This window comes from Cyprinus carpio, chromosome A11 (assembly GCF_018340385.1).
Source record: "Cyprinus carpio isolate SPL01 chromosome A11, ASM1834038v1, whole genome shotgun sequence".
NCBI classification, from domain to species: Eukaryota; Metazoa; Chordata; class Actinopteri; order Cypriniformes; family Cyprinidae; genus Cyprinus; species Cyprinus carpio.
In genome coordinates, this window is record NC_056582.1 from 6,786,891 (window position 1) to 6,803,623 (window position 16,733).

The following is a 16,733-nucleotide window of genomic DNA, read 5'->3' on the forward strand; positions in this document are numbered from 1 at the left end:
TCCATTCTGACCGACAGAGGGAGGCAAAGCTCCGTCCGCCTCTCCATCACAGTTTAGATGTGAGATAGGCAATATTCAAAATGTACAATGTTTCCATAAATTATATTTAAGTATATTAAACCAGACCATTACTCAAGTCATCAATAAACTAAACTCTCTTCGTTCCGAGGTGATACAACATTTCTCAGGCCTGAATATGTATGTAGACATGCAAAGACGTGGTTTATTTTAATGCATCTCACAGCAGCTGATAGGCCTGTATGTAAATGCGGAGTTGCCCAATGGATTTGCCTTCATTCATTTCTAGAGTACTTCCTGCTGTAACAGGTTTGAGTGGTCGTTCATCTGCGCTTCAGGAAACTGCTGCAGTCTGCCGCTCTCTTCAGCTCAACTCACATGACATGAAGCTTTGGAAATAAAACACATGGTAAGGCCAGTTCGATTCTCTTTTTAGTAAAATGACTGTAAATAAGTATTTTCAGACCTGCTATATAATTATCATTAGATGACTGCTGAAGAATCAGTTCATTCTGATGCTGAAGTCATAAAGTTGGTCAGGCCTAAAATCTAAATAATCGCTTCTCCTGTAGCTATTAAGTTGTTGTTGTTATTATTACAACTTTTTACTCCAGTATTCCAGTAACTGTTTTGGTCATCATCAACATCAGCAGCTGAGATCCCGAAATACTTCATGCGTGCTGTTTAGGTCTTCAGAGATCTGTCTGAACTGAACCGAGTGTATTGAGAACACCCTCATCATGGGAATTTTTTTTTTAACCCTTAAGTAGCTAATCTTGTGTTGTCTTGTTTCATGATCTTCATACTTTTATTTTCCTATGAATATCTTTAGCACATTTCAACTTCCTTTCAAAATGTTAATGTGAAATATTACTTAACCCTGAGTTGAAATACGCATTAATAAATAAATAAATAAATAAATGAAGAAATAATAAGTTAATCCAGGGCTGTTGTTGAAGACATATCACAAAAATCCTCAAAAGAAAGAAAAACGAGTCTCTGTAAGAAGGATCATTTTAGTGTGATTTCAAAATGTGAATGAGATGATTGTTGCTGAAGCAGATAAGACAAAGCTTTCATTTTTCTTTTGTCATTAACACGGGTTGCATGCATGTAGCTGATTGGTTCGCTTTTGACTGTCATCTCCATGGCAACCGGTGCTGAATGATGTGCTGTGCAAAGGTGTGTGGTTGGAGACACTTCCTGTGCCTCGCTATTGTTCTGAATCTGCTGCTCACTTCTTGAACAGTTCATGGCAGTTTATTATCTTCCACGCAATGTATGATGTCTTCAAGCTATTGTTTAAAAATACCACGCATAAGATACTGACAGATGCATGCTAAATCACTGATATTTATGTATGCCCTCAACATCTGAGGAAGGCAATCAAATCAGAGACATTCTTAATCAGCATACAAGATACTATAATGACATTGTGTGGTCTGAGGTCTATTATAGTCCATTCTGCGGACACACTTCTGCTAGAAACTTCTGCTTTCCTCAACTGATTTTGATCAATACCTATTTCTGAACAAACAACAATGTATTCTATTACAGCTAAGTCCTCTGAGCAGGTTTCAGGTTCAGGTTAATCTCTATCGATAGCATCTGTGGCCCTACTGTCAATTACCTTAGAAAATCATTACGACCCATCGCAGAGTTCGTAAGGACAAGCAAAACTGCAAAACAACGACTTTGATTACAGTAATGCGCTTCCAATGGCAGTCTGCGTTTCTGGTTAAACATGGTGTTTAAACATGGATGCAACAGTTTACCTCCGTAATTTGAGTGAAACAGGTATTTGACTAATCTAATATTCAAATCCATTTTCCAATGTCAGTAGGCTACATATGAATTAAGTTAGGCTATTGCTCATACAGAAGTCACTTTATGTGAAGTTACAGATCATGCAGATTCCTACTGAAATTACTGGATCTGAAGGCGTTCATAAAGGGGTTTTTCCCCCTTGGAGAAACACTGTTGAATTGTTCACAAGAAGACTAAGAATGTATATTTAAAAAAGTATTCAAGTATTTGTTGTCAAAGCCTTGTGTGCAATAAATTGTCAGTGCATTTCTGTTTTTGCATAAGTCAAAATTATTTTCTGTGATCCATATGTTGAGCCTCGGACAATCCTTTAACTGTTTGAAGCTGGAGAGCATTCTTCTGTGTGTCCATCTATCCGTTCTTCACAGTGTTCTGTAACTCTGAAGTTATTACTCAAGTCAGACATTGAAATGTGTTATTTTTTTATTTTTTTAGAAAATTCACACCTGCTTTGTAGACTGCATGTCACGCTTGTTAATATTGTGTGGTAAAGCAGCCAAAAGGTCAGACGTTGTGCAGATATATGTTTATGTGACAGAAGCCATCAGTACTGTTTGACCAAGTTTCTCTCAACAGAAGCACAGCACTACCACAGAACATGGCAGTCTAGTTTCAAAACATCTAACAGTGAATGATTAACTCAGAATGGTCATTTCCTTATATTCCTTATATATACAGGTGCATCTCAATAAATTAGAATGTCGTGGAAAAGTTCATTTATTTCAGTAATTCAACTCAAATTGTGAAACTCGTGTATTAAATAAATTCACTGCACACCCAGGGTTTTTGTTAAATGTGAGCCAAAATCATCACAATTAAAAGAACCAAAGATTTTAACTACTTCAGTCTGTGTGCATTGAATTTATTTAATACACGAGTTTCACAATTTGAGTTGAATTACTGAAATAAATGAACTTTTCATTCATTTTGCTTAGCTGAAAATACTTGACGTTAATACAATGCAGAGTAAAAACTGTCACATTGCTATAATGTTAAACTGTAAAAAAGAAAAAAAATCGGCAAGTGTAGTTGAACTAACTGTAGCAACTTTTTAAATATTAGAGATATCTAGTTTAAAAAAATGTTTCATAAACTTCAATAGTGTTAATATGTCATATAACTAAATTTTTTTTTTTTTTTTTTTTTTACCTTTATAATATACTGGCAACCACCTTAAAAACACGGTAATAAAGAGAAAGCCACATGATGAATCAGCCTTCATCAAAAGTAGTTTTTCCACAAGCTGAAGTAAATATTAATACACAGAAAGCACAGTGTCATACACACAAATACAAGATGCCAGACACTAAACTAATGCAATAAACATTAATTTAACAACATAAATGAAACATAAAACCCTGATGTTCATAACTGATGACAAAAATCTAAGAAACCTTGAAAAATCAGAAAAATGTGATCTGTCACACAGAGGATTCAGGGAATATCAATTTACATTTTTTTCACTGTAAATTATAAGCTGGCTTGTTCTTTTTCCACTTCCAGTAACAGTATAACTTTACTGTACTTTACCGTAAAATTTACTTTACTGTAAAATTACATGAAATGTTGAGACAACTTAATGTTAACCAATTAACAGGTCTTTACATTTACATTTAAGATGAAACACAGCCGTCAAAGGGGAATTTGAATTGTTTTAGAGCTCAGATGAGAATTTATTTTATTTTTTTACAGGAGGAAAATGTTGACGTCAAGGCCATCCGGGCCAAATTTCATGCTCAGTTAGAAATGGCAGCTTCCGGAGGTGGATCTTCCATCAAACCTCATACGGTTGGTGCACTGCCAGAGTCTCTAACCAATGGAGCTCTCCGAAACAAGATTTCAGCAGTGCCTCCGAGATCAGTCTTTCCTCTCAACGCTCAAAGTGAACCAGAGATGTTTCCTTCGGGTCCTCATGGAGTGTTCCCAAGACCTCCTCCTTCTCATCGTTTGGGAGCCCAGGGGAGTCCTAAGATGCCCCCTACGGAGGTCAGTGTACCGAGCAAAGTCAAGCTGACAGGAGAACTTCTTCAGCGCAAGATACTTCAGCAGCACAGCGACATGAAAGTGTCTTCAACTTTTAAACCACCACTGCCGAGCCAGAGGAGCGTGTCGGAGGTAGTACCGCTAAGAAAGCCGCTTCCCAACGTCGGGCCGCGACCCTCGAAACCAAAACGTCCTCCGTCTGTAAACCTGGATCATTTCCGGAAAAAAGCCCCTGTGGTTCTACCCAAAAGAAACATAGAGCTACAAAGTTCTAAAGGTAGGAGCCAAACCCTTTCATTGCTTAACTGCATATACAAACCAGTAATAAAAATACATCACTCATCAATAAATATTTGCATTTATTGATCCATTTGAGTATTTATGGTATATTTTGAGCAGGACCAGCACGCCCACCATACAAACCCAGCCAGAAGGCATCATCCTTTTCAGAATTGTGAGTAATACGTGGTTGCCTATACGTAGTTGTCTAGATTGCCAAAGTTTGGAAGAGAAGAGGAAGGAAACTATAACACAACTGTGTTGTTGTTGTTTCTATATCTGTACTGTATCTCTAATTTATAAAGAAATAATTCTGAAACTCTGTTGTACGTGCATCTTACAGTGCAGTCTGGCGCCCTGGAAGTATGTGGGTGTAAAGCACGCACTGTGGCATTTCCTGACTCTTTTTGTAGATTCTTATGAAGCCTGCTCAGATAGCATGCATTGTGTTACGTTAAAGTTATTTTTAATTGTAAGTCTTGTGTGTGTTTGTTGTTAGTGAGTCTGCTTGGGTTAGTATTTAATCTAACTCTGATTTTTAATGTTTTCAGAGACATCGACCCCCAAGAGGACTATGATGACATCAGCCCACTCCCACCACCTCCTCCCACTCCTCCTAGGCCGAGAGGTAAACGTGAATATAGTTTGCAATCGGACTTATGATTTTCACCTGGTGGGTTATAAAGCAGATGAAAGAATCTCATAGATTTACACTGAGCGACCATATCTGAAGATCATAGAGACTTGAGGGAGGTTTTTTTTTAAACTTATACAAGTAGGAAACCACCTAGCAACCACATGAGCTAAACAACCTTAGTAACCACAAAACAGTCCACCGGTGACCATTCACAGCAACCTAGCACTATGGTGGACTTTTGCCCTGGCATAATATAATCTGGCATTTGTTTCAAATGTTTTTTTGTTTTGTTTAACAGCTTGTTTATCATCTCATGTTGCAGACTCATGGACTGACAGTTTCTCTTCTCAGCATGAGGTCAGTCTGTTGGGTTATTTTTGTGTGTATGCTTCTCAGAAAAAGTGAAAGAGAAGTTTAAGGGTCTCCATGTGCAGTGATTACAGTCCTTTGATATGTTTAGCATGTGCTTTAATGTGTTTTTTTATTATTATTATTGTGTTGTAGGACAGCGACCAAGAAATCTATGAAGACCCAGACAGGTAAGTCATATCAGTGTTCTTTTGCAATGCAGAGTTCCCTTCCCAGTCCATTTTTGAAACTAAACTGCAACAATTGCTTGTTCAGAAATTTGCATTATTATCATGCCCTAAACATGAACACATTAACATTGCATAACTTGCTCTATAATAACAGAAGTCATTTGCATACAGAAATATGGTACATATAAACATGGTACAATAATACTTTATCAGTTAATAGAGGATATTAGTAGAAGTTTAGTTTAGCAGTATCAGGTATGTAAGCTCATTTCACCTATTTTTACATTCAAATGACAACTGACAACTTCAACTGTTAATCTTTATCATTTAATCTGTAATGTACTTAGCAAATATTAAAATTAATGCCTATTTTGTACTGTGCATTACAATGTGATGCTAAATTATTTTGTAGCATTTAAATCAATTTTAGTTGTTTGTGTTTTTGTTTCATTTTTCATTTTTCATTTCCACTGTACTTTTTAAAAGTTGGGGGCCAGGAAGATTTTTTGTTTGTTTGTTTGTTAATGTATTAATACTTTTATTCAGTAAGGATGCATTAAATGATCAAAGTGAATGTTAAGACATTTACAATGTTAGCAAAGTAAAAAAAATAAATAAAAAATCATGTTCATTTTAACTCTTAAAAAAAAGTGAAAAATGTTTACATTTTCCACAAAAACAAAACAGAAGAAGCAGCTTCTTGAGATGAAAATCAGCATATTAGAATGAGCATGTGACACTGCAGTAATGACTGAAATTTAGTGTATTTAGGCAAAATAGTTAAGAATTTACAGGTTATTGGCCATCAGATAAAAATAATAACTGGCATATTTGTATAGGCCAGATTTTTTTCTATCTGTGCATAGAAGTCTAAAAAGTAAAGTAGTAAAAGACTGTAGCCTGTTTAATTATTAAGGTCGGTCAAGCAAAACTGAATTATAACTAAGCACAAGAAATCTTAACTAACATTATCAATGCATTCCATAGAGGAACAAATAATCTTTCCATAATATATCAGTTGATGGAATAAAATCTCTCTTATTATATCCATATGTTGTAGCCACAGACTGCAGAATTATTGCTTAAGTGATAATATCTTTAAAAGAAAAGGTAAATAACCAGGGACTGTCAAGTTCTAAAAACAGCAGTGTGAACATGAGAATTTCTCCGTTTGGGCTCCACTGAAGAAAGAAAGTTATTCTGGTTCCTTTCCTTTGAACTGTATTTCTGTATTTTACAGACCTGTTCCAGCTGAGAGGAAAGTTTTGAAAGAGACTAAAAAGACAGAGCTGGACAAGAAAGAACTGAAAGAAAAGCAGAAGTGGGAAAATGAGTATAGAAAAAGATTTAAGGTAACTACTGTGTCTGTTGAAGCTAAAAAAGGATGTCATAAATGTGTTTTTGCAAGATTCCTACAGATATTAACATGCTCATATTCATGTTTGTGTGCATAGCTGAATGGACCTATTGAGGTGATCCACATGGCTCGTGTGAGAGAGGACTGGCAGGGTGGAAAGAATGACCTGACGGTGCGGCAGGGAGAGAATGTGGAGATCATCCGTGTGAGCAACAACCCGGAGGGGAAATGGCTGGCACGAAACCTGAGGGGCAGCAGTAAGTCATATTCTCAAGTTCTGACTGTGACATGCTGTTGATTACCACAGAAAGTCATTTTAACTAGTTTCCAAAAACAAAAATCAGGTTTTGACCAATGCACTTCCAATGAAAGTCTAGGAGGCAAGCGATTCTGTACAGGAAGTGATGTCAGCTTTGTGTGTGCTGCTTATATTCATCCTTTCAGAAGTGAAGAGGACAGAATGTCAATTGTATACTAATTTATCCTATTCTGTTCTATTCTATTCTATTCTACAGTCCATGATTCAATAAATAATTTAACCAATTAAATTTTCAGAAAGAGTGAGATCAGAGATCAGTACAGAAGAAAATATCTGTTGCTACTTCCTTTCAATCACAATTCAAGTCCTCGACCAACATTTTTTCTTGTTCGCTAATCCCTTTCACACAGTGGCATGTCAAAATATGGCATAAATGATCTTTCACCACTTTTTTTTTTCATTGTGATCCAATAAGTCCCTGTACTACTATTTTATTGTTTACTTTTTTTTATTTTGATAATCTGTTCCACTCTGACGTATGTCACAATACAGAATAAAATATCTATCAGTACTTCCTTTTCATCACAATTCAAGTCCTCTAGCAACTTTTTTTTTTTTGTTAATGCTTTACTACGGAGCCCGGGAAGTCACCTGTTGGAGAAAAAAACAAAAATCTTTGCCAATCGTTTTGCAATCCGTCCCCTCAGTTTATAAACCGTACTCCCGAATTCTTAAACTGTTCCCTCGGTTTAACAAATTGTGCCCACGGATTAATAAACCGATCCCACAAATTTCTAATCTGTGCGCTCAGATTTTGTAAACCGTACCTTCGGTTTTTGAATCCGTACCCACAAATTCATAATCCGTGTGTATGCTTTCGCAATCGGTTCCCTCAGATTTGTAAACTGTACTCATGGATTGATGGAGCAAGCTCATAGGTGGCTTAAGTGTTAACGAATCATATTGTAGCTATATTGTTTTATTGCATATTATTATGTGGAATAGGCCTACAGCAAATGTTCTAAAGTGGTTCTCTATCAATTGTAACGGGTATGAAGTGGAATACAATGATTTAATAAGAAAGATGTGCGTCAAAATCTTGTTTAATTTGTGATAATCTTAGCACATGATTATTATTGTACAATAAACCTGGCATTGTGACTGACTTCGGAGTCATTTGTTCCTCTTTTGTAAGTCGTTTAGGATAAAAGCTTCTTCTAAATGCATATTTAACCTAAATACAGTGGCGCCTGCAGGTGTATGGCTGTATGCACTGTGCATACCACGAGTGCTCAGACTGACCTGAGGTTTGCCCCACAAACATTTCAGCAGTAAATTATAGGCCTGTGTGTCCCATATTTCTGTCGACTGAACCAGTCATGCCATTATGAATTTATCAGTCTTTCGAACGAAGTCAATTTCTGCATATAAATATTAAATATTGCGCAAAATATAGAGAGATCGGGTTAGACTACAACAATTAATTTGTATCCTATTTTACAAATGGGAATGCAATGAATCCATGTTTTACATTCAAGCCACCTGTAAAATTTATAGTGAAAAGTTCTTCTGGAATGCAAAAAAGTAATTTTTAAAGCTGTTTTTAAAGCATTTGCCGCATGTAAAATAATAATAATAATAATAATAATAAAAATAGGCCAATAAATGATTCACATATCAGACAAAATTGCGTTCCTTTCAATTTTAAGGTAGGCTATTCAGAACAGAGCAACATAAAAATCAGAAAATATAAGCAGCTATACAATTATAGGACAAAGTTTTACATAGCCTATTATATGGCATACAATTTGTGTTTTATTTTTTAATTGTACACAATTATAAAATAAAACGCAAATTATAATCGGGCCCATTTTAGGCTTATTCTTATTTTTATATTTTAGACGTGATGGAATAAAAATGACTCACCATCTCCTCATTGGACGTGCCTTTAGAGAGAGGCTAATGAAAGAGTTTTTGTTTTCGATTTGAATTATTTTGTTTAAAGATGTAATTTAAAGCTTTCTATAGATATATATTTTTATAATGTCTGTGAGGCAATTCGCTGAATTTCGGTTCATCATTGTGAAGCGCTTTACTATTTTACTATTTATTTTATAAAAGCACAACTTTTTGTTGATATTGCAAATGCACACAAATAAAAGTAGACCCTTTACAGTTCTAAATGATGTATTATTCTTACCTTTATGAGCAAAAATGATGGCGTATTTTAAGTTGTTTCTACTGTATGAAAAAAGCGCAAGTAACCGCGCGGGTGCCTCCATGCGCTTCAGCTTCCACTCTCCACACAAACTGTTGGATATGCATCTAACAGCGCACATTTATCTAGGTTTAACATTTAAAATTACATTGTGATATGCTTGAACTGTTTTATATCTATACATTCTACAGTCGTGATTATTTGAGAAGGCTAAATTGATCAAACCTAAGATCAACTCACTGCTGCCGCTGGCCGCTTGGTTGATACTTAAAAAAAATAAAAATAAAAAAACATTTAACAAACAAAAAATACTCCAAACGTTTTTCTAAATTAAATTAATAAAAAAAAACTAAACGAAATATAATCACTTTTCCATTACATACAAAACGGAACTAGTTTAATAGCTGAAACAGTAGTATAAGCTGTTTTGGGAGAAGGGGAAAACGTTTTTGTTGCAAATAAATTTTTTATTGATTTTTACCATATTCTCTCGAAACATTTTTCTTTTTCAGAAAATTCAGGAAATCTTATCTTTTTCATTTAAGCGTTTAAGATGTAAAACACAGGCAGCTGTGTTTATCCTATTGGTGATTAACATAAAATAAACGCTAAAAAGAAGACTATTTTGTGCTGATCATGGTCTCATAGGCTACTATGAAAATAATTTTTAATAAACACAATACAATGCATCCCTCACCTAAACAGGTGGCCTGGACGAACGTGCCGCACAGACAAGGGCCGGGGCCACAAATCCATGAGTTTACAAACTCGAGGGAACGGATTGCGAAAGTATGCACACAGATTATGAATTTGTGGGTACGGTTTGTTAAACCGAGGGAACAGTTTAAGAATTTGTGAGTATGGTTTATAAACTGAGGGGACGGATTGCAAAACCATTGCCACGAATTGTTTTTTTTTTTCTCCTACAGGTGACTTCCCGGGCTCCATACTAATATGTACGGAGCCCTGCACATGGCATGCAGGAAAGAATAGCAGGCTAAATTGTGTGCACGATTTACTATTTTGTTCCCTCGATTTATAAATAGAGAGAACGAATTAGTAAATTCTGCACACGATTTAGCAAATCGAGGGAATGAAATAGTAAGCATCTGAACGTTTTAGTAGCTACATCAAGGCAACGAATTAGTAAATTGTGCACACAATTTATTTATTTTTTCTTGCATGTCATGTGCGGGGCTCCGTACATATGTACATCACAATATGGAGGAAATAGCTGTCATTATTCCATTTCATCGTGACCCAAGTCCCTTTTTTTTCTTTTACAGTAATCCGTTCCACTTGGATGTATGTCACAATATAGAAGACAATCTGTCGGTCCTTCCATTTTATCGCAATCCAAGTCCCGTCCTACATTTTCTTACTGTTTGATAATCTGTTTCTCTCATGTACATCACCATATATAAAAGAAAAGATCTGTTGCTACTTGCATTTCATCTCGATCCAAGTCCTCACCCTATATTTTCTTCTTTTACGATAATCCATTTCACATAAAATCATTGTAGTAAATTTAAGCTCAAAAGGGAAATGTATATAAATAATTACAATTAATAATTTTTTATTACAATTATTTATATGAGCTGCCAGTAGTAACTGTAGCAGAATTAAATTGCCAGCAACTAATCTATTCATTCAGCGAACATTTAGAGTAATTTCATATCAACTCTAAGAAAGGATATTTTCGTGGCCACAGAAAATACTTTCATACAGTATTAATGCATCAGAGCATGTAGCGAGGATCAAAATTGTAAGGAACATTAATTTGCAAGGCAGAAACAGAAACAAAAATGTAATTCGCTGAAATACTTAAAAGAGTTTTATTAACTAAACACTAATGCAAACTAGTCTAACAAACAAACAAACATACGTACATACAATCACTCATCCGGGGAAAGGGCAAATAAGATTTGATGGATGATACCATCAGGAAAACCAGAGAATTTTCTTGGCACCCATCATGTTTATTGGGTGTGTGTGTGTGTGGGGGGGGGGGGGGTGCTGTGATTATTTGTTAATCTAATGATCTAATGCATAATTGATTTGTTAAATCACATGTCAAATGGTGTGTCTGATTAGTCCAGACGCTACATCATCATTATCCAAGAAAGATCTGTTGCTACTTCTATTTCATTGCGACTTTAATTTATATTTAACCATTCCTTTAAAGTCTATAGCAGCATAAAACCAACTTTGCTTGACACTTTCTTAAGCAGGATAGAAACCAACAGTGTTCATAAAGTTATAAATATGTGTTTACTGTTTCAGTGGGCTACATTAGTAACTCCTGTGTGGATGTGGATTATGAAGAAGTGAAGCGGAAAATTCGTGGTCAAACCATGCCCTCCTACAACCCTTCTGCGGGCCGGCCCATCAACCCAGAGTTATATGATGATATCGGCTCCAACGACCAACTGGACAGGTGAGACCTCGAGCCTCATGTTCAGGGAAGACAGAGGGCATTTTTTATGCGTACAAAAGTTTGAGCTCATATTGTGTTTTTTTTTTTCTTCTGTTTTTAGCAGTTTTCACAGTGATGGTGAGTAAACATACACAGACTTCATCTTTCCAAGAGGTGATTTTTCATGTTTCTGCAGTGGATTGATTAGAATATGCTCTGCTTCTCGCAGATGTGTACGATGACGTGGAGCATGACGAGTTTCCTCCTCCTCCCCCAGAGATCAGGTATCTCTCATCTTTCTTCGCATCTCAGTTTTTTAACAAATGGACCTCGGTAACCAATATTTAATGTTGCAAAAATGAAAATGAGGCTATGAGGGATAAGGTATACAGTCTGTTCAGTGGGTTGTACTGTTGAGTACTTTTAGTGTTGATCACTCAGCTATAAAATGCAAACGAAAATAATCTGGGTTGCCAAAATTTGATGTGATCTCATTTTTATTCATTTTATGTCAATTTAAATATAAGGTGCGGTCACAATCACTGTTGTTTGGCAAATTTTCACACACAAAATACAGCTATAGGAATCAACACAATTGGGTGAACAATTTCTGCACACAGATTTTGTAATGGGTTTAATTTGGTCACACAAATTTGCTTAAATTTCACTAATGTGACCGCACCTTAAAGGTTTATATGTCTTCCAAAACAAACAATCACACCAATTATGTAAATTCCTCCTATTTGCTATTTTTGTCTCATATTGTACGGATGAAAAGCTGCTGAAGTGTCTCTCTTCAGCTTCATGCGCTTTGAACAAATGACAAACTGGAGTTTCTTCAAATCTTCTGTATTGATCATTAATCATATAATGATCAAAATAGAAATTTCAAGCAGTAATTATTAAAAAATATATCTTAATGTTTCTTTTGACTCAAGAACAAAATAGTATTCATTTACAATGTCTTTTTAGTGCTGTCCAACGCGATTAATCACATCCAAAATAAAAGTTTGTGTTTACATAATATATGTGTGTGCACTATGTATATTTATTATGTATATATAAATACACACACATATATTTAAGAAAAATATATTGTTTATATATTAAATATAATATATTTAAACATATATTATGCAAACAAAAACTTTTATTTTGGATGCGATTAATCGTGATTAATCAGTTTCCCCACTGCCTTTTTTTTTTTTTTTAATTAACATTGCAACCTGATTGGTATTTGTTTTTTAATGTTCTGTGCATTGTGGTGAACATCATATATGTGACAGTTTATACCATTTGGTTTTGTTTAGCCACGATCCAATAAAGTCCAAGCAGCGGGAGAAAGAGGAGAAAGAGTTTCGAAAAAAGTTTAAGGTGAACCTGTCTTACTTTTGTCCATTTGTATTTTACAGATTAGCTTTGATTCTTGATTATTGCCATGAGAAGCTGCCAGATGTCCTAAATCGTAGTAAACATATAACATCTATTTAACAGTTTGAAGGGCCCATCCGAGTTCTGTACACCATGATGGTGGATCCTAATGCCAGTTTGAAGAAGGCTGGGAGCAAGTACCTGGAGGTGGTCAATGGAGAGATTCTCGATGTTATACAGGAGACCAACAAGAAGCATTTTCTGTGCTGTAATAAACTGGGCAAATGTGAGTCACACACCACCTGCTGGAAATCATATGCTATTGAGGCTTTGGCTTTTTTCTTAAATGATCAAAACCCAGAGCAATGAGAAATTAGTTTTAGTAAAAGAATAAGTATAATAATATCATTATTAATAACTGCATGCTCTCTCTCATTGCACAGATGGATATGTACCTCTAAATTACCTTCTGCATGAGTACGTATTAATTTTAAATACAGTCATACGAGTAATTTTTATTTGCTTAATAGTTTTTAAATGTTATAAAATCCTCTGCTTTTATTATTTTATTTTTTTAGGGAGAATGAGGTTTATGACGACATTGATACTGCTTCAGGTACATATATATTTTTAAAATCCTAAATCAAATATCTTGTTTCGTCCCATCAAAAGAGGGATTTCTATTTGGTTTTGTTTGTCATCATAATAGCAAGTTTGATTAATTTACTGTTTGTTTGTTGGCTTACTGACAGATATATATGACAATGACGACAGCTGACCTGCTTGGAGATGATGGTTATCATCCATGTAAAACTGTTTTGACCTGAGAAACACCGCCTTTTTCTTATAACGAATGAAAGAATTGAAAGGAAACTAAAAAATCGAAAGCTTTGTATATTGTAGAAATAATTATTTTACGGTACATTATAATTATTCAAATTATTGTCAATTTGACATTTGTAATTATCGTAGGGATGTTTTTGATAATTGTTTACTTTCAGATGTGTGTATTTTGTGATTTATGACAATCTCTTTTCAAATAAAAAGAAAAAAAGTTTTATATTCGTTTTTTTCCCCCTCTGTGGTTCACTATTTACTTTGAACCTTTAGCCCATCTTTACACACACTTAAAATGCAATGCCACTGCCTACACCAGAGAGTGTTTTCTTTGCCAGCACACTCAACTATGATTGGCTGATGCAGGTGCAGTAGACACTTGATGCCGTCACAATGGCTCATGACGTCACCACTGAAATCGGCTCTTGACTGCTTTGGTCTGACGTGAATCTGAATAACTTCCTGTGCGAAGTCCACTAACCTAACGCAAGACTGCTGTCAAAAAGATGAATTTTACAGGATTGCGTGTCTGCAGATGAGAATTATACAAATCATGCAGGATTCAGTCGAGTCCTTCATAAATGTGTTAGAGTCATACAGAGGAAGAGATAAAGTGGTGAGTTTGTATTTACACGTATGTAATAGGCAACACGTATGATAATGTACATTGCACTTTAACTTTTAGTTGGTATTGTAATAAATAATAATAAATATTTAATAAAATAATTAAACTGTAAGATCCGATCATAATGTCTTAAGATTTTGTAAGTTTAAGAAATCGTAGCCTATTTATGAGTATTGCATATGCATACAGTAGACAATGTTTTTCATTTTTATTTTTTATTTACGTAAACAAATAATAGTAATTACTGCATTTAAAAGTGAAAATAAAAACGATAAAGTAAAATATTTGTTATTATCACACATTAGAAGTTTAAGAGATTGTGTAGTATGAGACATTTTAGCTGAAATGACTTTAAATCTGGTTAGAAAATCATGTTGGTTTGTGTTTGACAACTTTACAGTGCTCTGTTACTCTTAAATCTTGTGAGAAATGCAGTACATGTGAGGAATTAATCAGGCACGTTGCATATTCCCAGTTATGCATACAAACTGTTTGGTGATACTGGCATCGTATGTGATCTCATCTATAAAGGCTGATTACAGTGCAGGAGCTGCAGCACAATGTCATATTTGTTTTTTTTGCTGTTGTTCAGATAAGGACGCTCTGCTATGGCTCTCAGCTGGTAGGTGGAGTTCTAGCTGGAAAGAGCTCTCAGTCTTTACTGGGGAAGAGTCTCCTGCTGTTCTCCGCTCAGTTGAGTGACTGCAGAACCACTCTCAGGCTCTTTGATGACCTGTCCATGCTGGCGTACTCCACCAGCTATGGGTTAGGAGCCTCGGTGAGGACACAGGATGGCTCAGTTTAAATGTAAAATTGGAGTTTTGAAGGAGAGTCAGATTTAATGGCATTTTTTTCGTAGGAGGAGGATGCTTTGGTGCGCTGGATGTCAATTCTGAGTAATGTAGCGGATCAGTTGTATTACCCCTGCGAGCACATCGCCTGGGCGGCAGACGCAGAGCTCATCAAAACCAAATCTGACAGGTGGTGGGTGCTGAGCACAGGCCTCTGGGGTATATCGCTTATCCTCAGCATACTCAGGTAAAGGCAGAGAGTGGACCGGACATCATTCACAAAGAAAACTGTGATGTTTTTAAACCTGGAAAATTTTAGGCTAAAAAATGTAAAACAAAGTAAGGTTATTAAAAAAAATCCACTAATGAAATTAAACGATTTGTTATAGAACTACTAACCCTGCTCCTAATCATGCCTCCCTTATAGTAGGTGAAAAGCTGTTGTTGTATAAGTAGTTTATCCCAGGGTTATTATAGTTGATTAAAATTAAAACCATAAAAAACTTTTTGTCACCTAAAATAAACATTAACCAAAATAAAATATATATATATATATATATATATATATATATATATATATATATATATATATATATATATATATATAAAATATATACATATATATATATATATATATATATATATATATATATATATATATATATATATATATATATATATAATTTCTAGGGTGACATACATTTGACATACTTCAAACTTAATTTACTAAAAAAATAAAACATGTATAAAACACTATATATATATAGTACCCGTATAGTACCCTATATGAAGTACCCGTTCTGTACAATATGTGTTTGTCTTTGGTAAACAGCAAAAATCTTTGTTTTTAGATCCATTAGGTCCATCCAGATTCTGAAGAGAAAAGCGCAGATGTGTCAAAGGTCAGCTTCAGCTGAGAGCAGGTGGGGCTTCATTTCTAAAAGCATTACGCTTTGGTCTAAATGTTAATGTTTCCATATTCAGTGCCCAAACACAGAATGGCTCATTGTGTCTGACTGTCAGGGAGGAAGTGTTTTCTCAGAAAGCTGTGCTCCGGAGGCAGATCAGAGGGGAAGTGTTCAGTATCCTGAGCAGTTTGGCAGATCTCAGCAATGCTATTCACTGGATGCCCCCTGGATTTCTGTGGGCTGGACGGTTTCCTCCATGGCTGGTGGGACTGATGGGAACGACCTCCTCACTGATAGGCCTTCTACAGATGAGCTCCGGTGATCAAGGAGCATGTTCCTGAAGCATCACTGGATGGCTTTGCTCTTACAAATCTTTGATTTCAAATCTGTTGCTATTTGTAATAATTATGCGTTGTGTAATAATTAATTATTTTGTTTAATAATGTGCAATTTTATACAGGCTAACTGAGAAATTTGTATTTAGGAATTTTGTCAAATTCTACACTGGTGAATAATGAATATATGAATATATATATATATATATATATATATATATATATATATATATATATATATATATATATATATATATATATATATATATATATAATTGTATATAAATGAATGTATTCGAGAAAATGTACCATTTGTAAACTAATAATGTGAAA

General features: G+C 35.0%; 2 protein-coding genes across 6 annotated transcripts; both read left to right on the forward strand.

The window, feature by feature from the left end:
- The first annotated feature begins 274 nt into the window (after positions 1-274).
- Positions 275-13,962, forward strand: LOC109098504 (FYN-binding protein 1-like). Of its 4 annotated transcripts, XM_042766070.1 has the most exons (16): positions 275-427; positions 3,538-4,105; positions 4,228-4,282; positions 4,659-4,735; positions 5,043-5,101; positions 5,249-5,283; positions 6,524-6,635; positions 6,738-6,897; positions 11,401-11,554; positions 11,655-11,671; positions 11,763-11,817; positions 12,844-12,907; positions 13,028-13,190; positions 13,348-13,381; positions 13,483-13,520; positions 13,657-13,962. In XM_042766070.1, the coding sequence occupies exons 1-16, from the start codon at positions 425-427 to the stop codon at positions 13,680-13,682; spliced, it is 1,620 nt and encodes a 539-aa protein (XP_042622004.1). In that variant the 5' UTR covers positions 275-424; the 3' UTR covers positions 13,683-13,962. The 4 variants fall into 4 exon arrangements, with proteins under 4 accessions (XP_042622004.1, XP_042622002.1, XP_042622003.1 ...); XM_042766068.1 differs by lacking the exon at positions 13,348-13,381; XM_042766069.1 differs by lacking the exon at positions 13,348-13,381 and having other exon boundaries at positions 11,658-11,671.
- Positions 13,963-14,161: 199 nt separating this feature from the next.
- pex11g (peroxisomal biogenesis factor 11 gamma) lies at positions 14,162-16,658 on the forward strand. 2 transcript variants are annotated; one of them, XM_042766073.1, is made up of 5 exons: positions 14,162-14,357; positions 14,959-15,144; positions 15,226-15,404; positions 16,009-16,059; positions 16,142-16,601. In XM_042766073.1, the coding sequence occupies exons 1-5, from the start codon at positions 14,277-14,279 to the stop codon at positions 16,404-16,406; spliced, it is 762 nt and encodes a 253-aa protein (XP_042622007.1). In that variant the 5' UTR covers positions 14,162-14,276; the 3' UTR covers positions 16,407-16,601. The 2 variants fall into 2 exon arrangements, with proteins under 2 accessions (XP_042622007.1, XP_018967640.1); XM_019112095.2 differs by having other exon boundaries at positions 14,172-14,357; positions 16,009-16,080; positions 16,181-16,658.
- Positions 16,659-16,733: the final 75 nt, after the last annotated feature.